Here is a 23861-nt window from a genome sequence, read left to right on the forward strand (position 1 = left end):
TTATAGCTTAACATATATTTCAAAGTATTGTCTTAATTTCCTTGTTTATTTTATCTTTTCATCATAGGATGCGGCGTAAAAACTTTAAAATATATGACAAACACCTCCACACTTAAATAAATTTATTAACACAATAAATTGTTCCTATAAAATAGCTAACGGCGATTGTTTTTTAAATCAATTTGATTCTTAATTATATGATTTGGATGAATTATTGTGTTGTAAATATGCACATGTTAGAGTTAATTTTTTGGATACAAAAAGTTAATTTATTTAGTTATTGAAATAATAAATTATTATTATTTTGGCGATACTATAATTTATTTAATATGGGTACAATATATATGACTATATGCAGTCTAAATCAAAATTTAAATATATCTATTAGACCAGCGAAAACTGCCACAAGCATTACAAATTTCATTTATGTTTGAATATCCAGAACAAAATGATTATTGAATTTGTAATTATTGTAAGGTGTATGATTGATACCTTTTTTTGTTTATTATAAATTGATAATGAGTGATTATTTGAAATTATTTTTCTTTTGACTGGTATGTTTTTAATTCAACCATAAATGAAGGAAGATGAATAAATTGTGTCTTTTAGTATTTTATTGATAATATTTATTTTCATTATTGTATATATGGAGATTGAAATCAAAATTCAGAAATTCTTCAAGTCAGTGATAATTGGGAGATTGTATTCATAAATTCAGAAATTTTAAATCTTAAGTCTTTTTACGGAAATATGAAAATTTTCTATATATTTGATATCATGTATTTAACTTTTAATTCTACATGGACCCAATATATCAAAGAGAGTTTAACATAAAAATTGAATAATTTTTTTTAAAATAATTTAGATTTTTTCACATGCAATATTTTATATAAAATAGACTTGTAGTCTTTGACTAAGGAGAACTATTGTTTATTTATTTTGATTTTGATTGTATACATATAAAATAAGGGATATTTTCCTTTAAATACAAATTGAGCAGTAATGATCAACTAACAGAATAAATAAATGGCCCAAAAAAACAAAATAAATAAAGGAAATTGTTTTAATTGTAAATAAAACTCGAATTCTTTAAGGTGATCTGAGTATTATTTGACAATAAACGGAAGTGAGCAATTATTATTATTTGACTAATCTATGTGCACAAATATAAAATGATATAATTGAAATTGAATTCCTAAGGTGTAAATAAACTCTTTCCATTCTTGATAGGTTTTTATGAAAAACAAATAGATGGATTGTAATAAAAGCTATGTTTTAAAAATAAAAATCCTTTTAAGAATCACATAACTGCAAACTGTAAACGTATGGTTGGATATTTTCTTTTAATATATCTGATTCATTTCCTTTACAAAATTAATATTAAATATTTTAATAATTGTTAGCCTGTTTTATTTTAAATTCTTGTAATTGGTTGAATGAGATAGTATTTAATGTGAGAGTAGCATTGTTGAAAGAATGACACGTGGCAGATAAAATGTTTGAAATGGTCTCAAATAATTATAATATATAGATAAATTAGATTACTATTTAAGACAAAAAAATTGAATTTTTATTATATTATTTTATTTACGATTATAATAATATTTAAACTTTATAATTTACATATAAGTAATTATTTTTCTACCTCGTGGAACGCCCGAACTCAAATCTCTGTGCATTTTGATATCCTTTGACTATATAATAAATTAGATTTTAATTATATAAAAAAAATAGATTTTAATTAGGATTTTGTTACATTTATCGGTTATATATTGACTGTTTTAATTATAAAAAGATGAAATTATTTATTGACTATATTTTATGAAGTCAAGGTTTATTTTTTAAACATTGCAACCTTTAGAACAGAAAAAAGTAGTTGTGGACAGATAAATCCTAGTGCATTTTGAATTCAACATCTTTCAGGTGTTTTTTTGGGGAATTATAGAATTTGGTTAAGAGTTGTAATTATAACAGAAAACAATGAACAAAATTATTTGTAAAGACATAATATGAATGGAACAACCTTATGTTTCGGCTTTCCATGCATACATGTTTGTCATTGTGATGATTATATTTTCTAGAATTAGAATGAATTAACGGTGTTATTATTAATCATTATCCTAACTATGTATGACTTGGTCATTGATACCTCGTGGAAGCCTCATTGTCTCTGAAACTAATTACCCTATTTTCAGAATTACATTCTCTTCTTATAATAACTTGTCTTTTTTCTCTTTCCACCGTCCCCTTCACTTTTCAAGAGGTGCCATTCTCTTCTTTCTCATTTCTCATTTCTCATTTCAGCTTATTTCCTCTTGGTTCATGTTCTACTCCTTTTTCTTATTTCAATCTCACAATTGTTTATAATACAAAACATCATTTTTATTATATGAACTAATTTTTTGAACTTCAATGCTCTTTTCAAATCAATGTTAATGTTATTAATTAACATTAATTCTTTAAAAAATATAATTCTATCAAAATCTAAAAGAAATAGATTCTTAGATCCTATATAAGTGTAATTTAAAACCATTGTTATAATTTATATTTATTTATAACCAAGGTTTTAACTTGATGTCTTTCATCCTAATCTTTCTTATCGCTGAGAATCACAATCAAATGTAGTTGATACAGTGTAAACTACGGTTGTCAATTTTTATTTAGGGAACAAATTCTCTCCTGTGAAATTTTCAACATGTGGAAATCTTCGCCTTTCGAATTCCTTGTACGGACTTCGAATGCATGCGATAGAAATAAAGGACTAGTTAAGATTTCACGTGAGAAAATTTTTACAGGAGAGAACCTTGTTCCCTTTATTTAATAAAACCTTATTCATAACTCTCATGTGTGTTTGAGTGGTTTCAGTATGGATTGATAATTATTGTTGTTTTTGAATTGCATTTAGGTCATTTGGGAGTGCATTGTTTGTCTCTGCATTTGTAGGATGAGACGTTAAATTCTCCTGAATACCAAGCAGAAGCGACAATCAAAAAACTAAACACAATGTCTTTGTCGGGACCCCTATCTCCCAGGCCAGGTTTCATCTCAAATTCATTCCTTTTTTCTCATTCATGTTTAACCATTTTCAAAAAGATTGCCTCTTCATTACAAAAATCTTTATGTTTGATTGCAGCTCTTGACAAGATTGACCGCGTTGGATCATTGAAGAAGAAGCTGAGGGATTCCCTCACTAGGAGGAGTAGGAGAAGTAGTAGCAAGGTTATGTCAGTTGAAATTGAGGATGTTCGCGATGCTGATGATTTGAAGGCTGTTGATGAATTCCGTCAAGCTCTTGTGTTGGATGAACTTCTCCCTGAGAAGCATGATGATTATCATATGTTGCTAAGGTCATTTCACTTTTTTTTTTGCTCTAATGAAACTCATCATATGTTAATCATACCATGTGTCTTGATAAATTTTGATAGAATGTTGAACATTGTTAAAAGTCCCTCCCACGTTAGAATTGAAGGTCATCGTCTCTCACTTTACAGACTGAATTTGTAAGATTGAGTTAAATAAAATATAAAAAACTAATATGATATCAGACACTATCAGATTAAGGTGACTTGTTAATAAGTTTAGAATGGTGGATATTATTCATCTATAAGAAATGCTAGTTAGAAATTTCCTCTATAATTTTTTACTTCATTGAATAAGGTAGGACACTATTAAAGAACTTAATTAAACGTTTTTTCCTAGGGAGTTTATCTAAGCGCTTATTCATAAGCTAATCTAAAGGATAATGAAATAAGCTCAAAACATGTGCATATTGTGAGTTATGTTTACAAGTATAAATAAACATTAATTCAAATGTTTATGTGAAGAGATGAGCCTAAATAAGCTCTTTCAACCTCCCATAACAAGGAGCAAGACCACATAATTTAATGAAACCTATGTAGATATTGCTCAATAATGCAGAATCTGTTAAGAAAGGGCAAGCATTTTGTGCATGATAGGTAACCCTATTTGTTCAAAAGAAAATCTAGCAAAAAATTCTTAATGTCTGTTATTTTATATTTCCCTTCAATTTGTATTCATGGTTTCATGCTTTTTTGCTGAGCAGATTCCTGAGGGCAAGGAAATTTGACATTGAGAAATCAAAGCAAATGTGGTCTGACATGCTTCAATGGAGGAAGGAATTTGGTGCTGACACCATTGTTGAGGTATCTATTCACAAACAATGATTTTCATGGATTTGGATCGTGTGCACTCACACAATCAACCACATCAGTAGTCGTTAAATCGAGATCAAACATTCTAAACTTCAATATGGATTTGGATTTTTTTTTTAAAACTAAAATATCGAGCATGAAATTTGGATTGTCTGATCTTGATCCAACAATCACCAATTTTCCTTATTGATCCAATTTTCAAGAGACTTGATATCTTTTCCTATTTGTTTTAACCAGTCGGACTCCTTTTTCAATACTTATTTTGTGCCTTTTATTTTAGGATTTTGAATTCAAGGAACTAGAGGAAGTGTTGCAATATTATCCTCATGGACATCATGGAGTAGATAAAGAGGGAAGACCAGTTTACATTGAGAGGTTGGGCCAAGTAGACGCCACCAAATTGATGCAAGTCACAACCATGGATCGCTATATCAAATATCATGTCAAGGAGTTTGAGAAGACATTTGATCTCAAGTTTGCAGCTTGTTCTATTGCTGCAAAGAAGCATATAGATCAAAGTACCACCATCTTAGATGTGCAAGGAGTGGTATGCATATGAAATTTCAATCAATTCTATAAGCCAAGCCAATTTTGCAGCAATAATAATCATTAATGTAGTTTAAAAATAACATCACAAATTAAAATAAACTCTATTAGGATCGCAAACTTCAAGACCGCAAGTTCATGGTTTTAAATAGTGATTGCAGTAATGATTGTGGCCACATCGAGATCCTTTGCTTGAGATAGTCTTATATATGGTGAAGTAAAATGAATTAACGAGGAAAATTAAATATCAAAAGATGTTTAAAACTAACAATATTATTCTAATGTCACAGGGGCTTAAGAGCTTCAACAAACAAGCCAGGGAACTTATCATGCGCCTTCAGAAGATTGACGGTGACAATTATCCTGAAGTATGTTTTTTGCTCTACTTTGTTTAAGAATTTGAGAAAAATAAATACATATTTTTGATGCACATAATATTATTGTGGATTACTGAGTTGTAATATCATAAATTTGGTTGCTTCACTGCAGACCTTGAATCGCATGTTCATCATCAATGCAGGTTCTGGATTCAGAATGTTGTGGAACACTGTTAAATCCTTCCTTGATCCAAAGACCACAGCAAAAATCCATGTGAGAACATACAATAATAGACCATATCCTAATAAGTTTGCTTGTTTTGCAAGAAAGTGGATTTTTATTTACTTTTGAACTTTAATTTATCAGGTTCTTAGCAACAAGTACGAAAGCAAATTGCTTGAAATAATTGATGCCAGGTGATTCTTATTATTATAACATTATTGTACTGATTAGTTTTCTTCATTTCATTAGTTTTTTGCAATTCTTTTCCTATTTCACACAATTTTTATATGCATTAGTTTTGCTTTGCCAGTGAATTGCCAGAGTTTTTAGGAGGTACTTGTACTTGTGCTGAGCATGGCGGTTGCATGCGTTCTGATAAGGGTCCATGGAAGGATCAAGAAATTTATAGGGTGAGCTTGCATTTTTTTTTTCTTTACGCTACTTTTAACATTCCCTCGACTATAAAAAGATTCACAGGTTTCCTAAAGTGTACTTCTAAACGACATAAATTGTCTGAAAGCGTACTTTTTGACGACATAGAATTAGTGTTGCTTTTGCTTATCCTTTTATATGATATCAGCTGATAATTTGTGTTATGTATGAATTTTCAGATGGTTCAGAACGGAGAGCACAAATGCTCAAGTAAATATGAACCTCCTGTTGTGGAAGAGAAAACAACAACTTCTGAGGTGTGACATCTTTTTTGTTACTCATTGTTCAAATTTGTGGTCTTTTATTTGTTTTCTTCACACTTTTTACTTCTCAAAATCATTTACTGATTTTTGTATGTTCAGGTAAGCGAGAGTTCCAAAATGGAGGCAATGCTCACCGCACAATTCTCTAAAGTTTTTGCCGAGGTATGTTAGTATATAGTATACTATCATCCAAATATAAATACTTGAATTGGAATAAAATTGTTAGAACAGCAACACTGTTAAAAAAGAATAAAGATGTGAAAAGCGCAAAAGAAAGAACACACGATGTTTGATCATGGAGTTCGGCCAATTGCGTCTTCAACTGTAGAGCTGTTGCAATACCTTTCTATTATGATTCAAGATTAGGGTCCAGATTTACAGTGTATACAAGTTGTATAAAAATATTATGGTTCAGATTACAACATTACTCCTAGACCTAGTTATGAGTCATGCTCCACAAAAATATCATTCAAACTTATCATGTGTTATGTGTAAGTGAGCGACTTGTTGTGATGAATAAAATATTATTCGAATAAAAATTATATACATTTATTGTGTCACCATCAAGTATGATGTTGTGTTGAATTTATTTTGATAGTTTATGTTCAATATGGCCATTGGATATTACAAAGAAGACAGCGTGTTTTGGAAGTTTACTTTTATATAGCACCTCCCTTTGTTTCTTAGCTTACTCTAAGCACTAAATTGTGGATAAACATAATAGGCCGATTCTTCAAAAGCTTGCAACTACGAAGATTTTGTCCCTATGGCTGATAAAACTGCTTGGAAGAAGGTAGAAGAAAATGAGACATTTGCCGTATCAAAAGGTACTACATGGTAGATATGAATGGTTTTCTTAGTATATCATACATCTACTAGAAAATTTTAATGGAAATTAGAGACAAAAAATGGAATTGGTGTCTAATGAACCTGAATTCTCTACAACTATTATATGGTGCAACAGTTGTGAGGACCAAATCTAATAGTCATTTGTTGCACCATACAACAATTATAGTAGACGTAAAAAAGTCCAAATAAAATTATTTGTTTTGTGTGTTTGAACTATATGCGTGTTTTTGCAATTCATATGACAGCTGAAGTACAAAATTTCACGATGCCTGATTCGTTCAAGATTCACGAAAAAGTGAACTCACAGATTTTCACTGGTGTGATGGCCTTTGTGATGGGCATTGTTACCATGGTGAGGATGACACGAAACATGCCGAAAAAGCTCACTGATGCAAACTTCTACTCGAATTCTGCTTACTCCTGTGGTGACTATAAAGGCCAAGACCCTTGTGACCAAATGACTAACCCTACCATTTCTGCTCAAGAGTTCATGACTGTGATGAAGCGCATGGCGGAGTTGGAAGATAAAATGGTCAACATGAACCAAATTACTTGCATGCCACCTGAGAAGGAAGAAATGCTTAATGCTGCTATAAGTCGTGCTGATGCTCTTGAGCAAGAACTTATGGCGACCAAGAAGGTAAACCAAACTATTAACTTATCCCTTATTGCACATGTTCCTAAATTGTTGTTGAAGTCATTGTAGCATTGGATTCTTGGTATTGTAAAAAAATATAGACAAATGTAACTGATGCAAGTGTAATTGTAGTTGCAACACACTTGTGAATATTTCATTCAAAATCCTTTAAAATGCGACTACAATTGTAATTGTATAGTGCAATTTTAAACCATCACTGGACCAAAATGTAGAAAACTTTTATATCATCACTGCATATTTTTGTCGTGGTATAACGATGTTGGGCTTTTGATAGGCTTTGGAGGATTCACTTGCCCGACAAGAGGAGCTTTCAGATTACATCGAGAAAAAGAAAAAGAAGAAGAAGTTGGTACGTGCACTATACTTCTGCATATACTTTGACTCAACTAAATTATAGTAATTGTCTATAAGTTTTATTTACATTCATACGTCGGCCAATCATAATTATTAGATTAATAAAAAAAAATCATTTTGACTTTCATATTATCTATCTTGACTATCTTAAGATAAAAAGTGATTTGTGATTGGTAGATAGTATAAAGAATTGTATCAACATTTATCTCATTATTTATTTGTTTTTGTTTGATAATGCAGTTTGCTTGGTGAGCTCCGAATAAAATTGGGGATAATTATACTTTTGGCATTCTAAAGACTTTCCGAAAATTCCCTCACTCCTAAATGTAATTGTTCGAACTACGAACTAATAATAGATGGACCAGAAATTATATCATCGTAAAATACTCTGAATAGGACTTGCTCTTGTTGTATATAAAAAACGCGATGCACATTGTATGCAAAAGCTAGTTCTATTTTGGACGTACTGTTTACGAATGAATATATTATAGTATAAAGTTAGAGTATTTTTATTCATTTTATGGATACTTTAAAAGTTATTTTACCATGTTTTTATTTAAGCAGCAAAAAGTCAAATCTATAAATAGATAACTATGCAAAACCATTACGTCTCTTATTATGGTGTTTGGTAAAAAAAAGTACTTTAAATGGTATGAGACAAGTAATGACTATTTCATACAACTAATTCAGTTACACTTATTAAGGTGTTATGTATTGTATGTATTATATATGTTACGAGAGAAGTGTAGAGAAAATATAATACTCACTTTATTTTAGAGTAGAATATGCTTAAGTATTTATGTGTCAAGGTAAATATATTTTTAATAATTATTATAAACAAAAAAAAAAAGATAAAACATTGTTGATTAATATAATACATGTAAAATATATTAAAATATAGTACTATTCATAAGATTTTACAACTTTAGAGATGCAATTCTTGTTTTTAATATTTTTTAAATGTGGAATTGGTTAGCTTTTTATTTTCATTGAAGTGTTTCTTGTAATAATATATTTGTTAAATAGTTATGCATTTATTTATTGTTAAAGTTGTACAAGTGTGTTAATTAAGATGAAATTTACCATCTCTTCTAAAACAAAAACAAAAAAGTTGTACATTTTACTATAGTATGTTTTTAATTTTATATAATTTATATTAGTTTTGAAATATTAAATTTATAAATTTATGTATTTTTGATATTTTCGATTTTATATGATTATCGTAATTTTGTCAATTTCATAGTCAATCTAAGCAAGCACTAAATGAAATTGTTTGTCGCACGATTTATAACAACATTCATTTGTGAGTAGTAGTTTGTTAAAAAACAATAAAACAATGCTTCACACATGCAAATATCGGTGGTATATATGAATATAACACTACAAAGTAAAATAGAAATTTCTTAAGCTTCAAAAACCATAAATAATAACAATATTTTTTATATATTAAAAATGTTAATTATACAAAATTGTCAAGTAAAATAAAAATTCAATATAGAATGTAACCAAATTCTATAGTTATGGTATTTTAAATGGATAACAGATTTAATTACTTTAACCATTGTTTCGTCTAAATAATTAGAATGTGAAATAAATTTTTTAAATAATTATTTGACATAGTTAAGAAACTTCTAGAACGAGTTTCAAAAAATTACATACAAGAAAAAGTTTGTGAATATTTAAGATATAGAAAGTTTTAATTTAAGTATAGCAACGTGACGGAACAAAATGAATTTTGTCTACTCCACCCCCGCACTCGACTATCGGAGAAAACTTATAATATTTACAGTAAGGCGGGTGTGGAGATGGGTGGAGGATGATATCTACATCCCAAATCTCCACCCCTAAATTTTAATTACAGGAAAACTTTATAGTTGCGCCCCATCAAAACGACTTTCTCTCTCAAATATGGATGGGTTCAAGGCGTGTAGCCTTGGATAGAATTGTATTGCCATAGCCAGTTGAGAACAATAACAATAATAGTATAAATTAGTGTATCTTACTTACACAAATGTGGCTGTAGTTTAGTGGTAAGAATTCCACGTTGTGGCCGTGGAGACCTGGGCTCGAATCCCAGCAGCCACACTTTACTTCTTTTTTTTTTACGTTCATTTTTGTATTTATCACTACAAACGCGGTATTTTTTTCAAAACAGCGAGGTGTGTTGTGTTGAAGAATGGGAAGTGAAGGTGAATTTGAATTTTCAGATGAAAAATGGCGTTACACATGGGAATCACAATCCCACACACCAATCCTCCGTTTACTTCTCTTCCCAATAATCTCCAAAACCCTAAACCCCTCCTTCAAACAACACAATCTCACCGTTTATCTTCATTCCCCACCTTCTTTCCTCACCATCACGTCCTCCTCCTCCGCCGCCGCACTCTCCCTTAGGGTTCCGATTCCCAATGTCTTACTTGACGCTGATTCTCCTCCCACACTCCGATTATTCACCGACCACATCGAACTCAAACTCCTCCTCTTACTCCCCGTCGACCATCCTGTCATCTCCGCCGTTCATCAAACCTCGCCGATACATCTTCCTCTCCAAATGGAATACGGTAACTAAACTCCAAATTTCGCTTTCAAATCTTGTTGTTTCCTTTCGATTTTTTATTTTATTTTTATATATTGTTTTGCTTCTTCGTTTGTTTCAGATGTTGACAAATTGTCTTCCGTTGGAGAAGTTGAGTTTGTTTGTAGAAGTTGTGGATACAATTTGACCAAAAAGCCTATCAGGTATTATCTCAATCTTTGCTTATTCTTCGTTTACCTCTATTTATGTATTAATTAATTATAATAATGACTTGAGTTTAATGGAGATGTACTGAAGTTAGTTTCACACCGAACTCCAATGAGAACTAGTTATATTGTAACTTCATTATCAGGTAAGCCTATTTTGTAACTGTATTTTAAAAATAACATCAATACTAAATTTTTATTGGATATCAGTGTAAAATTAGTTTACACTGAGAGTTCAAGTCTCTTTTCTTGTAACTTTTTACTAATTTCTCAATTAAAAATAAGCATAGGTTGCTTCACTTAAGAAAAATCTTCTTAATATAGATGTTTTGGTTAAAGAGAGCTAGTAAAAAGAATTTGAGATGCTGGAGTTAATTTTCAATTTTGTATGAGAAATTGTTTACAAAAAATTATAGTTATTGAAAGTTTTTTTTTTTGTGCTGAAATCTTCTTAGTGTATTTTGAGAGTTTTTTTTGGTTATCCAACATTGCATAGCATAGACAGTTTATTAGGTTGAGCTTAAAAAAAGGAGCAGATTAAAGTTCTCATTGTTATCATTTGGTTTTATGGAAAATGTGTAGGAATTTTGTTGAAATGCCATCAGCAAATTGGAGGGAGGTAGCTGACAATTGGTTTGGGGCTTGTTGTTGTTCATTTGGAGGTATAAGTGAGAAGCTGGTGACGAGGTATGTAAATTCCCACTCGTGCGCACAGGGGATGTGTCTGTTGAGCTCTACATCTGTCATTTTTTACAAGGATGATCTTGTGGAAAGTGATTTTCCTAAACCATGTGATCAGCATGAGTATGTATCAGATGATTTTGGAGGCGATGGTGTTAGTGAGGGCACTGGAAGTTCTGGGCTGAGTGAGGAAAGAACTTCAACCTGCAGTGATGCTGGTGAAGCGAACTGTGCTTTTGATGAGAATGCAATGATTGCCCATCCTGAAAAGGGACAGCTTTCTGCGAATTTCAGATATGAAGTCGTAAAGAATGAACCTGATTGCAGTGACTTTGCTCGTACATGTCCAGATTTGAATGACACTGAAGATGTGAACAACATTTCTAGCTGTTGTGCTCATATGTCAAGCACTCTAGGAGATAAAGATGGGGAACATCATTTATCTAGGAATGCTAGGAAGATTGAAACTGCGGAAATTGTTGGGAATCAGAAGTCTTTCCTTAATGGTTTTCTTGGAGATGTTTTCATGGCTAGATCATCCAATCTTACAAAGGATATTGAATGGCATGAATTTACATGCCCGCGATGCCCGACTCCCCTTGGAGCCTACCCATGTTGTGGGGGCTGTGCGCCTGTAGATGAAGGAGTCCGATTGTTCAAATGTTATATTTCAACCTGTGTGCCGGTTTTAGGACCAGGGGACATTTTCAGGTTAGCAAAGAATGGCTAAATTCACTTTTTTTCCTTTTAAAATTCTTTATCAATAAAAAGAAATGGTGACTTAGTTTTATATACCCTTATGACTCGATTCTAGAATCCAAATAAGTGAAATTATCGTCTCAGTGGATAATTTGATTCATCTTGTTGGCTATTATTGGGAATAATGAGGAATATGATAAATAATAATTTGGTAATAGAAATCCAACATATGGAAAAAGAACATATTAATTATTTCTTTCGTACAAAATTTGTGGGAAATTACTGATTGTGAGTTTTCAAGTTAAGGTCTCTTTGTGTGTGCACTCAGAAATGCTTTTAGGGTAGCGAAATAAATATGGCTCAAATAAAGATGACCCGCACTTATGTCTCTATTCCCAGTAAGTTGGTAACAATATCGTTTGTTGTTCTATAGTAATAGTGTGTACAAAGGTTTTACCGACCAATTTCATGCATTAATATACAAAAGAGTAAATAGTTGAAAACATGGTTTTACATTCTTGAAAATTTGTGGTTGGTTGGTTAATCATCAAATGTATTATAGGCCGACAATGTATTACCTCGCGTTTGTGCGGGCATGGCTGCATCCACATTGTCCATTCTAGGCTATTCCATGAAACTAATTTTTTTTTAAATGTTTTATGTTTGTTTGCTATATATGTCCCCAGCACTGAATAAATTTAATGAATTGTTTGTCGCCAGTAAGTACACAGTGGACAAAATGTTTGCAAATCGATTGATGGAGTGTGCCAATGATGAGTCAACATTTCGGTTTGTTGTTAGAGATCTGACAACAAAATCTCCTTTCCTGCAAATTGTTCTTTTAAATCCAGATGCTTGGTCCTGTTCTGGTAATTGTTCTAATGCAGAGGACAAAGATCCAGTTCCTAAATTACAGTTACGGCCAGTCATCAAGGTCCTTTTTTCTGACTGCAAAGCTGCAGCAGAATCTCAATTAAGGTGGCTTCTCAAGTTATCTCTTTTATTATACTTACTCTGTTAATTGGAAAACTCCATATAAGTAAAGATTTCTTTAGTTTTCCTTTTTCGTTTGAGCTTTATAATTTGGAACACCTTTGGCCAAATTTCTGACTAATTTCTTTAGTTTATTACCCTCTTGAAACGTCAATGCGGTTTGTCGGCTACCTAGAGAATTATTATATAACCTTAAAAATAGACAAAAATGAACAATTTTGTTTCCTTTTGAATAGGAAAGGGTAGGGATTCTGACATGATAGTTGATACCCCTTTAACCTTGAAAAATCAATGGGTTCACATGTTATTCTTTTCTGCTTACGAACTTCATCCATTTGTGCAGGATGGTAGATGAATGGGCAGCAAAGAATTCAGCTGAAGACATTTTCATGCTACCTTATCATATACAAGACCTGGTGAATTCATTGATAGCAGCAAAAGATCTATATCCATCTTCATGTTCTTCCCTTCATGGTCTAACTTTGTCATCTCTGCAGCAGTAGTAATCTACTACTCAAAAACTCATTTTATAACCAAAAGTGACTAATCAGGCTGAGCAAAGGATGAAAGATGTATTTTTTGAAAGAAAAAAATTAGATAGCTAGAGCTAATGTGACAGGATAGGAGTCAGAATGATATTGATATTGAATGTTGGATATAGAGTGAATGGTGTTAAATGATAATTTATCTTTTCTGACCATCACTCTTTTAAGTATTTGTGAGTTCCTGCTAAATTTTGTTGAAATTTTTTGAGATATTTTTGCTAGTATAATAATGCATTAGACCTGTTCAACAACTTCAAAGCAAATTAAAATCGACATACCCAGTTCAATCTTTGGGTTTGTTTGGGTCTAGAGATAAGTTAAGGTATCAAGAATTGGCGTAACCAAAATTAGAGTCGGTTAATTGTTGGTTATAACCCCTCTATGACTCATTTCTCACCCTTAATTAATAGTTTTATTATGTTGTGTTGAGGATTTTGTACAAAGAACAGTCATGGTTATATCTGTTAGTTTAGATACTAATCTTGTAAAATTATTAATGTACCAACTGTTTTGAGGTTAAATATTTTCTAAAATACAAAAAAATCATTTTAAACTTTTAATCATAATTGAATGGTCATATTAATTTTATTTAAATTATTCTTCTGGTCAGATCATTCTCATCTTAAATAGACTTGATTTTATCATATGATTTGTATTGCATCGAGTTTGTTTGCTTCTAGGAACGTGTTATGGAATATGCATAGAATGACCTTGTTTGTTTCTTATGACTTATGTGTTGGTAGCAATTCGTTCAAATGCTCTTCTCCTATTGCAGCAAAATAGAACAATATAGTTTTCGACTTTTACAGATATTGTGGAGGATCTCGTATGAGGAAATGAGATTATCTTGAAGTGAATTAGAGAAGTGTATCAGGTGAGAGAAAAGGAGAGATTTAACAAGCAACTTTTAACACTATTATTCGGTTTCAATTTAGTTAATTAATTTGTGTCAAATATATATAACTTGAATATAAATTGCGAGTTAGACATTTTAATGTGACATATTAGTGTCCTTAAAAACATTTAGAATGTTTAGATATTATCAAACATTAACTAGAAAAGAAAACATGATCAGTGTTTTACAAATTTAGATAAAAATTAGAATTGTGTTGATCATATTGATTTATATAGATCAATGTTTTACAAATTTAGAGAAAAATTAGAATTGTGTTGATCATATTGATTTATATAGCAAAATAGGTTAATAATTGTGGGATCTTATTGAAGTTTTATTTTTTATTTTTTTATCAAACCAAACATCTTCAAAAAGTAGAGCAGTTCAATGGATCGACTGTTTTATTCTTATTCAAAGGGTATGTACACATAAATAGACTAGTTAGGTCCGACCCATTTTGTCATTGGCTGTACTTTATCAAGACTGACCCACTCTTTATGAATAATGCGAGTGAATGGCATAACCAATTTTTTCTTGATATTTTTTATTTTAATTAATAAAAATTAAAACACATAAATACCATCAATCATTTGCCACAATAGAAACAATAAATAAAAATTAAAACACATAAATACCATCAATCATTTGCCACAATAGAAACAATAAAATAAAATTATAGTACATAACACCACCACCACATAGAATTTGATCGCGTTTAGTCTTCAAAACATGAAGGCGGAGTCATAATCGATATTTTTCTCAGTTGACAGACAACAAACACAAATGGAACTTAATCGACGAAAGTGCTAACTGACGGTTCTAGTCTTGGTCGGCGAAGGAAGCACGACAATAATACTATGTTGTTCTTGACTTTTAGCGTAATATATTTTCTTGGTCATTTTAGTAATTAATTTTTTTTTCTTTTTTAATTATGGTGGATCTATTACTTTTGTTTTTTAAAACTAGTTTAAAAATATCATTTTCTGAAGTTAGTCTAAAAATAGCAACAAAAAAAATTTATTTGAATCATCTCAAATTTGCTCATGATGATTATTTTACAAAAAAATATTATATTTTTAGTTGTAGTAGATGAATATGTAGCCAATGGACCCATCCTGTCCAACCTAATTTTTAATACTGACTAAATAACAGATTAAAGATTCGTTTTTTTTAAAGACCAAATATGTATTAATATGTGGGTCAAACAAACACGCATTTGGTATGCCCATTTTGATAATTCTATCTAAAAGACAGCTTGTGTTTATTTTAGTAGTGGAAAAATTATTTTGAGTAAATTAATTTAGTACTAAATTAATTTTAATTAAAAAAATTATTAAAAGAGAATTACGATATCAAAAAGTTGAGTGGGAAGCTATGGAAATATTTTTATAAAAGTATATTAAACAATAAAGTTTAAGTGTAAAAATAATCTACGGAAAGCTACAATTACTAATTCAAAAGTAAAATCAATTCTTCTTAACAACGTCACAAAAAATGTTTTAAAATCAATTGTCAACTTGGGGGACCTTGTCTCGGGACCCTAATAAACGACAATACTGAAATGCCGTTTTGTTCGTCCCTTTGCATGCTTCCTTCCTCTACTCTTCCTGCTGGTGTCTACTGCTAGATGTAGAATTTCAGTTACATCATAATATCGTATCGCATTCCTAAATTTCTTAACCTAACCTCACTCCCAAAATGTCCCACTCCACAACCTTAACCGTTTTACTCCTAGGTGAGTTATCGTTTCGTCCTGTTACTCTCTTTCTTCTCTTTCATTTTGGTTACCGAAATGATTTATTAAAAAAAAAAAACTTTCATTTTCGAACTTTTTTTCAATTTTGTTTTTCAGGTGTTCTCTTGCAGATATCATGTATCTCTTCAATTTCGATGCCGAGTTCCAATTGCTACGCTTTCAATAATTCAAGTCGCATTGTTGATTTCGTATCCTTCAATTCATTTCCACATCCTCCAAGTTATGAAATTTTATTGGGCGTTGCAATTAAATATTCCTAATCACAAATGGGTCATTCATGGATTTGAATTTTAATGGTAACTAGTTGATGACATGATATGGTAAATACATTGCTTTAATTAGTTATGATTTTTATTTTCTTCCCTAAGCTTGTTTTTACTTGACCAATTAATTAGAGTAGCTGGACTGGTTACCCTTTCGAATTTGAGGAGAAGGTAATGCTCTTAGACTATTAATTATTATTATATTTATTTATATAATATAATCAGTTGTTGCTGTAATATATGAATGACTTTGTTCATGTGTTTAATATTGGTCTGAGCTACTAGGAATTTTGCTAAGTTGTTCACTTTACATTGATGCAGCAAGGTTCTGATTTGGTGGTACGATTCTGCAAAGATGTGGAGACTAGATCACAAACGGTAATCTATGTTACCTTCTTTATTATGTGCTCTAATTCCATAACTCTCGTCTGAAGCTTGTTGGTTGAGTAATCTTTGTGTAATATGACTAAGAAACTTCTCATTTAAGATTTTTTTTATCCTTTGGGTATATTCCACCTCAAGCTCCTAGCCATTATGTCCATAAATTCAAATCATATTTCACTTGACCTAGATAGTATTAGTAAGAGTATAAATCTTGAAATGGTTGCTACAGATATTTGTTGTCCATTTCATTCATATGCTAAATGGATAACTCACAAGTTGCAATATATGTACTAAAGAATAGGTTGACTTTTTTTAATTCTATTTGTGTTCTGCTCCTGGATATTTGAGGGCAATTTCTTTTAGCAGATTTGCAAAGGGATAAAGTCACTTTTGAGCTGATTTATTTTTGTATTTTGTGCCTTCTTGTCCACCCTTTATTTAAAAAGAAGGTTATAAGAAGATTATTGGTTATTTATTTGTGTCTTTCGATATTTATTAAAAGGTTAATAATGCACATAAGTGTTTTCGTGAGTTGTTTTGCAACTATCTGAATCTATATTGACTTTCGAAAACTTAAGTTAGGTTAATCTGCAGTAATTGTGGATCTTATATCTGGCAGAGATTTACTTAAATTTGAAATCCAATCAGGCCATAGATGTCAAGTATATGTGGTGAATAATTATTGTTTGGTACTTGGGTTTTTTTGTTTCATGCTTTTTTGAACTTTTTCTATGAAAGTGTGTCCATTTCATTTGATGTAATATGTTCTTCACTTCATCAGCTGATGCCCAAAACCTATTTAGGGATATGTTGATTTTGGTCGATTTGATAGGTTCAACTACTTTGTTGCTGGTTCTGACCAATCTGATTTTGTACAAGTAAGTTCTCTATTCTATTTTTTGAGAAAATAAAAACCACGAGTAAGCATATTGCTTAGGTGTAAAAAAAAATCGGAAGGAAATTATTTAAATTTGTTGTCTCTTTTATTTCAAAAAAACTTTCTATATGAGCTGTTGCTAGTCGAAAACCTAGCAGTTAAATATGTGGAATTAGTTATCAAAGATGGAATGCAGAAACGGTTCAAGTAAGTAGTATTGTAATTTTAAGAAAAAAATTCCATGTTACATAGATGTTGCAATCTCCTTTCACAATGTGAGGCCGTGTTGGCATCTGGAGAGAGTAACAAGTATTACATAAGTGCACATGCAGAGTCTTGTGACACTTGGCTGAAATAATAAAAATTATGTTTCAAACTGGACTATACATTTTGCTTCCAATTCTCACCATCTTTTCTCATACTTTCTATGCCGTTATCTCAATGTGTAGGAGTTTTATAATGGTGACCTCAATGGTTGTGAACAAAGTTATGACAAAATGGGACGAACAGCCCAGGTTGGTGCTACTCTGAAACTTTCAGTATTTTATTAACTTCCAAGCACAGAGACATAATAAGTTCCCATTGGGCTGAACGTTTTTAGTCTAATACATGAATGTTTTAGCTGTAAGAAGTTCAGTATTCTATATGATTATGATTGTGTCATTATGTGATACATGTACCTTTCTCGTGTTACAATCATGTCTTCAGGTAAATATCAAATGCGGGAGTTGTCCTAATGGACAATGTAAAGGTATGCCTATCTATCTTTGAGACATTGGGTTGTTTACAAGCATGGTTTATTGGAATTCTCTGAATAAATAAAAAAAAGCTGAGAATAGAGGGAAAAACTTATGAGAGGCTTTTAATAAATCACTGAATGATGTGTGTAATCCAAAATTTCTCAATGGTTTTTCTCATTAGTTGTCATAAGGCCACATTGAAATGGCTTTTGCCATTTTAAATATTGTTTCGCAGTAGCATTTCACATGCTTTTTGTATTTTCAACTTGCAGGTCGTCCTGGATGCATATGTCATGTCGCACATGAGTCAAACTGCAGGTCTTTTATGCTTTACTATGTTCAAAGCTGTGTTTTTTAAATGTAAAATGCTAACGTCTAAACCATCACTTGGTCATTATTACTTCAGCGTTTTGCAAAATTTGGTTTGAGTCAAACCCAACAGTGCTCTTTACTTTAAGTTGAAATTTTGGGGGTAGTAATACTGTAGATTCGAAAGCTCCCCTTCTCCCACCCTCCTTTATGAATATAGGGATCAATATTGACCACTATTTCCCATAAAGGATTGGATCATATAGTTTTCACTTATTACGATATTGATCCTTGTTAGACTAAAATCCAAATCACTGAAAACAAAGACACAGATACTATTTAAAAGCCTAGCTTTTATTATGATATATAAAAGAACTAGGGTATTGCTTTTATATCTTTCTGCTACTCTGTGTTAAACTACTCAATTTGATGAAACATCTTGCTTCGCAGTTAGAAAAATATTGTTAAAACCTAGTTAGATCATATATTACATTTGTCTATTCCAATGTTTCATAAAATGGCCAAATACATTGATATTTGATGGCCATTTTTTCTGAGAAAAGCTTCTTTGAATTGAGATTTCAACTAGTTTGTCAAATTCTACAACCATTCAGCCGATATACTTATAAAGTCTTTAGGGTCTTGGGTTAATTTTATTTGTAGCAATCTTGGTGCTTATGATATGTATTGCATCTTGAGGGGAAGCTTTAAAACTAGTCAGATGTTGATATGCAACTTGAGTCACCACTTAGCTGTAACTGACTGATAGCTGATTATTACGAACTAGAATATATAACCATGCTTTTTAGTTACTCTTGATTTGTGGTGTTACTGTATATTACATTAAATACCAGATTACATGTCTGTAATACACACACTCATTCAGATTTTTAAATATGAACAACGGAAGAACATATTAGTTACTTCGGAGTTCAGAACAGATTAAAGTCGATATCATGGTGATTTTCTGGTCTTGTTTTTCAAGTACTTGTATGCATGTTATCCTACTATCTTTGAGTTATGGCTTGTGCTTTTCACTGTTCTTGATTTACCATTTAAGCAATTGAAGTGTGACCTTTGAATATGTAAAAATCATGTCAATCTTGATGTCTCTCAGAGTTATAATTGAACTTGCAATTCCATGTGATGAACCGGGCCCACAAGTGTTCCAAGGCTTTACTGTTGGTTTTCATCCGCGATCATGGGAACTTGTGAGCAGCTCTACCATTCTCACTTTTTCCATCTATTTGTTTGCTTGATGAGATTATACATAATTCCGGGAATTAAATTAGAGAAAGTTTCCAATTCAGTTCTTGTAGGACTCTCATAACATCAAGGCATGCTCTTAACTAACAATGCCTAACTAGGAGGGGATGGCCTATTTGATTCCTTAGAGCCGTCTTATTTGAGCTTTCTTAATTGGGGACCTGCTCCTGACATATTGATGTCAAATTGGTCTTAAAATGATATTTTTTTGGTTAGTGGATATTTTTAATTTAGCCTCAGGAAATAATAACTTCTAGAGTATCTTTTTAGAAGAACTTTCAGACTATTTTGATTTTGATGTTCATGTTCCAATTTGATGTATGTAATCTTTTGAAGACCAAAGTTATGTTTTGAAATTCTTTCAAGGGCCGAAATTGGGTGTTTTTTCATTAATATTAATATTATAATGCTAAATTGTCTTTTTATGAAACTGTAGGTTTATAATGGCATGACTCAATTCGGTTTTGAGAAACCCCATCGTGATTTTAGGTAAAGGTTGCTGCTGCTACTGTTGCATTTTGTAATTAGTCACTGATATGTTATTTTTCTCAGTTATAGTATGTATGTGTGCTTCACATACAGTTACAAGTAATGTGTACTGTGTTTGCTTCAACAGCTTTCAGACGGCACAAACTCAAGTAGTCCTGTTTACAAGTGCAGTTGCTTCACTCTCATCCTTGGTTCAAAAGCCTATTTTGAAGGTACTTTTGCAATTGGTTTAGTCTTAAACAAACTCGAGTAATTTGAACATGACCATTTTTTACTGATGCTAATTAGGTTCTTCCAAATAAAGGCTTGGGAGTTAAATTGTCTGGATCTGCTGCTAGCGGGAAGCCTCCGACTACTTTGTCACCTACAATGTTGATTGTTGATTGGAGATGTAGGGTACCACTTATTTAAGAAGCATCAATGTCTTGCAGAGTTTGTCTTTGTCAAACTTTCATGTTTCAACTCTTTTCCAGGTGAGATAGCCCGCGACACCCCATATGAAGTTAACATCACAATCCCAGTTGAAGGGTATGAGCCAATTCAATTTGTGCTTACAAAAATGTGTGGTGAGTGCTACTATCATACTCGAAAAATTATATACTTATAGTTCTCATCCTTTCTTATGCCAATGATATTAATTTTTTCTAAAAAATATTCCTTACCATTTAGTTAAATGAATGGGTTGCACTGTTTATTCATTTTGCAGACCATAAACAAAGCCAAGGAGGTGGTACCACAAGAGGATGGGCAATATTTGGAGTGCTATCTTGCATGTATACAAACTCTTATATTTTGTTTATGTTTTAGTTAGCCTAGTAAAAGAAATATAACCTATAATTAGGTATTGTTGTTAAATAGCGGCGCCATAGTGCTATAGCATAGCGGAATTTAAAAAAATTGCTATTGTTCCACAATACGCTATTTAATACAAAATGTTGTCATATAGAGGCTATAGCAACGCTATAGCACTGTTGTGTAGCGGAATTTTACAAACTGACTACTTTCCGCAACTGGCGACACTGGAATTAGGGGCTCATGTAGTTCATTAAACTGTGACCTCATTGTCTGTCATACATAGTTACATACACGTCATTGTCTCATTCGTTTTCTATACATATTACATATAAGAGAACTTGTTATTTTGGGCAGATTCTTTGTCTCATCGACAATTTTTTGTTGTGGAGGGTTCATTTACAAGACAAAAGTGGAGCGCCAGGTCAGGATTGTCTCTTTCACTTCCATTTTACAGTCATAATAAGACGGTTGCTAAGTATCAGTTCTATAACTATTATTATTATTTCTTAAAAACACGTCTTAACTATCTGTTATCCTTTTTGCAGCGTGGAATCGATGCATTGCCTGGCATGACATACCTATCTGCCTGCTTAGAGACAGTGAGTTCAGAACTTTTTAATGCGTGTTGTCAATGTTAATAATGGGTTAATTCTGAACTTTCTTTATGCATTTTGTCAATTTTAATCATCAACAAATTGGTCTTATTAGGTCTGAGCTTTGATGGATTTGAGAAATCTTAAGCACATGCTAAGTATATAAGAATATGTTATAATTGTAGTTTATACACTGAATTTATCCAAAGTGATGGAGAGAAATTGGGTGAGGAAGAAAACTTGTCTAGAGAAATAAGAAAAATGGGTAGAGAAAATTGATTTGGTTTTTAAATTAGTTTTAGTTTATATTTACATTTATCACTGTATATATTTATTGGTCTATTTGGAAAACATGCAAAGAAAAACGGAGCATTTTTGCATATGGACAAAATGTGAAGTATGAAAAATACTCTCCCCATTCTCTTTGTAAAGGCTGAGTTATGTTTAAATTAAAAGTGAAATTGTTTGCATTAAAAAAATATGAAGAAATGCAGTAGTTGCATACATCACCATTGGCATTTTATGTACTTTGCTTCAACTGTACTGATATAACTTCAGATGCATCAAGGGCTATTCCAAAAAAATTGTACTTTTTTTCTTCCAAAATTTGCAGTTTGTAGGTGTAGTAGGGTTCCCAGTACCTTATTTTGCAGGCTAAACTAACATTTGTTGAATGCATCATGAATTTAGGTTAGTGGTGCCAGCCAAGGTTACTCACGGCCAGAAGACCCATACGCCAGTGAAACCTCTTGGGAGCGCCCTCCTGGTCCTTCACAATCTCAAGGTGCAAGGAGACCACCAGAGAGAAAATATGGTGCCATTTGAAGTGTACTGTGCCTTTCATTTGTTTTTGCTTTTACCATTATTTTATCCAATTTTATTATGGGAATTTGTTCTGCCAAATGTCATTTGGATTGACTCATATTTTGAAGCCTCAGTCTGATGTATTTCTTTGTAAACAAAATTCTCAGGTAAGAAGTAAAGAAGCCATAGTTATACCATGAATCTAGTAGTTGAATTGCATTTAATGAATTTTATGGAAATTTTGACTTTTTATCAAGTTCACTCGTATTGTTTTATACCTGTATAAATGATTATATTTGCATGCTCTGGAGTTAGATAATGCTTGATTGTGCAGTGCAGTTGATGTGTTGATCATGCTGTTTGAAGAAATAGAAATAATAGTTGTTTCCAATTTGTCTTTCAAAACCTACTGTTATTCCCCTTGTAATGATTTTACAGTGAGGGTAGTATAAAGGGTTGAGCCCTGGCGAGTCAGTCTGTTGAACACGTTATTTTAGGTTGAGCGGATTGAAGTTTTGAACCCTTATTATTCAAGTTAGGCTGTCTTGTTTAATCCGTTGAAAAAACATGACGAGACAAATTTTAGTTGGTCGGGTTAATTTGAAAAAAGGAGAAAAGAGTTTTGAAATAGGAGAAAAGAGTTTTGAAAAAAGATGAAAGACCTGAACGAATACAATACTTTCTTTTGTATCGATTTATACAATTTGTTCAACATAAATCTCTCTTATGTGAAATGTGGGTTGTATAAAGATCAATGGACAATCTTCTTTGGAGTAGTTGTGAATGGCATTGGAAAGAATAAGAATGCAATAATTTTTTTGTCCTCTAACTATTTGATGATATTGAGCTCTATTGCCAAATTGTTAATTGCAACTAGTATTTAATAACTGTCATAACAAAAACCCTATCCAATCACATTACAGAAACTTCAAAAGCAACGCAAAAATGATCACAACTTAACCATACATAAATCAGAATTACTTTCAACACAGATGGAAACATTGCCGGTGAAAGGGCAGTTAGTTAGTTTGAGTTAATTAGTGGATAATAATAAGACATGTTTCCTGTAAATAAGAGGAGAGATTGGAAGGGAACTTGACATTTGGGAAAACTATTAGTACTATTAGTATTATTAGAACCTTTATTTGTCAAGAAATATAAAATTGCATAGTAGAAATATAAAATGCTGAGCAAAAAGAAGACAAGTTTAGTTGAA

The 23861-nt window shown here is 31.7% G+C and overlaps 3 protein-coding genes and 1 non-coding gene across 6 annotated transcripts; all 4 read left to right on the forward strand.

Annotated features, from left to right (window-relative positions):
* The first annotated feature begins 2112 nt into the window (after positions 1–2112).
* Positions 2113–8330, forward strand: LOC101504645 (phosphatidylinositol/phosphatidylcholine transfer protein SFH12). 2 transcript variants are annotated; one of them, XM_004509251.4, is made up of 15 exons: positions 2113–2263; positions 2906–3037; positions 3134–3347; positions 4064–4163; positions 4453–4719; positions 5009–5086; positions 5208–5309; positions 5403–5452; positions 5569–5668; positions 5870–5947; positions 6053–6115; positions 6678–6780; positions 7048–7442; positions 7735–7809; positions 8055–8330. In XM_004509251.4, the coding sequence occupies exons 2-15, from the start codon at positions 3004–3006 to the stop codon at positions 8064–8066; spliced, it is 1671 nt and encodes a 556-aa protein (XP_004509308.1). In that variant the 5' UTR covers positions 2113–2263; positions 2906–3003; the 3' UTR covers positions 8067–8330. The 2 variants fall into 2 exon arrangements, with proteins under 2 accessions (XP_004509308.1, XP_004509309.1); XM_004509252.4 differs by lacking the exon at positions 2113–2263 and adding an exon at positions 2268–2318.
* Positions 8331–9827: 1497 nt separating this feature from the next.
* Positions 9828–9899, forward strand: TRNAH-GUG (transfer RNA histidin (anticodon GUG)). The gene has a single exon. It is a non-coding gene; the product is annotated as a tRNA-His (tRNA).
* Positions 9900–9931: 32 nt separating this feature from the next.
* LOC101505599 (uncharacterized) lies at positions 9932–13629 on the forward strand. 2 transcript variants are annotated; one of them, XM_004509255.4, is made up of 5 exons: positions 9940–10375; positions 10472–10553; positions 11139–11948; positions 12657–12914; positions 13273–13629. In XM_004509255.4, the coding sequence occupies exons 1-5, from the start codon at positions 9991–9993 to the stop codon at positions 13430–13432; spliced, it is 1695 nt and encodes a 564-aa protein (XP_004509312.1). In that variant the 5' UTR covers positions 9940–9990; the 3' UTR covers positions 13433–13629. The 2 variants fall into 2 exon arrangements, with proteins under 2 accessions (XP_027192982.1, XP_004509312.1); XM_027337181.2 differs by lacking the exon at positions 12657–12914 and having other exon boundaries at positions 9932–10375.
* A 2299-nt stretch (positions 13630–15928) lies between these two features.
* Positions 15929–22901, forward strand: LOC101505925 (uncharacterized). Its single transcript, XM_004509256.4, has 17 exons — positions 15929–16104; positions 16222–16313; positions 16521–16559; positions 16710–16766; positions 17576–17650; positions 18099–18164; positions 18358–18400; positions 18662–18707; positions 19816–19909; positions 20401–20453; positions 20581–20665; positions 20742–20844; positions 20927–21019; positions 21160–21226; positions 21603–21669; positions 21794–21847; positions 22532–22901. The coding sequence occupies exons 1-17, from the start codon at positions 16068–16070 to the stop codon at positions 22664–22666; spliced, it is 1206 nt and encodes a 401-aa protein (XP_004509313.1). The 5' UTR covers positions 15929–16067; the 3' UTR covers positions 22667–22901.
* Positions 22902–23861: the final 960 nt, after the last annotated feature.

Source organism: Cicer arietinum, chromosome 7 (assembly GCF_000331145.2).
Source record: "Cicer arietinum cultivar CDC Frontier isolate Library 1 chromosome 7, Cicar.CDCFrontier_v2.0, whole genome shotgun sequence".
NCBI lineage: Eukaryota > Viridiplantae > Streptophyta > Magnoliopsida > Fabales > Fabaceae > Cicer > Cicer arietinum.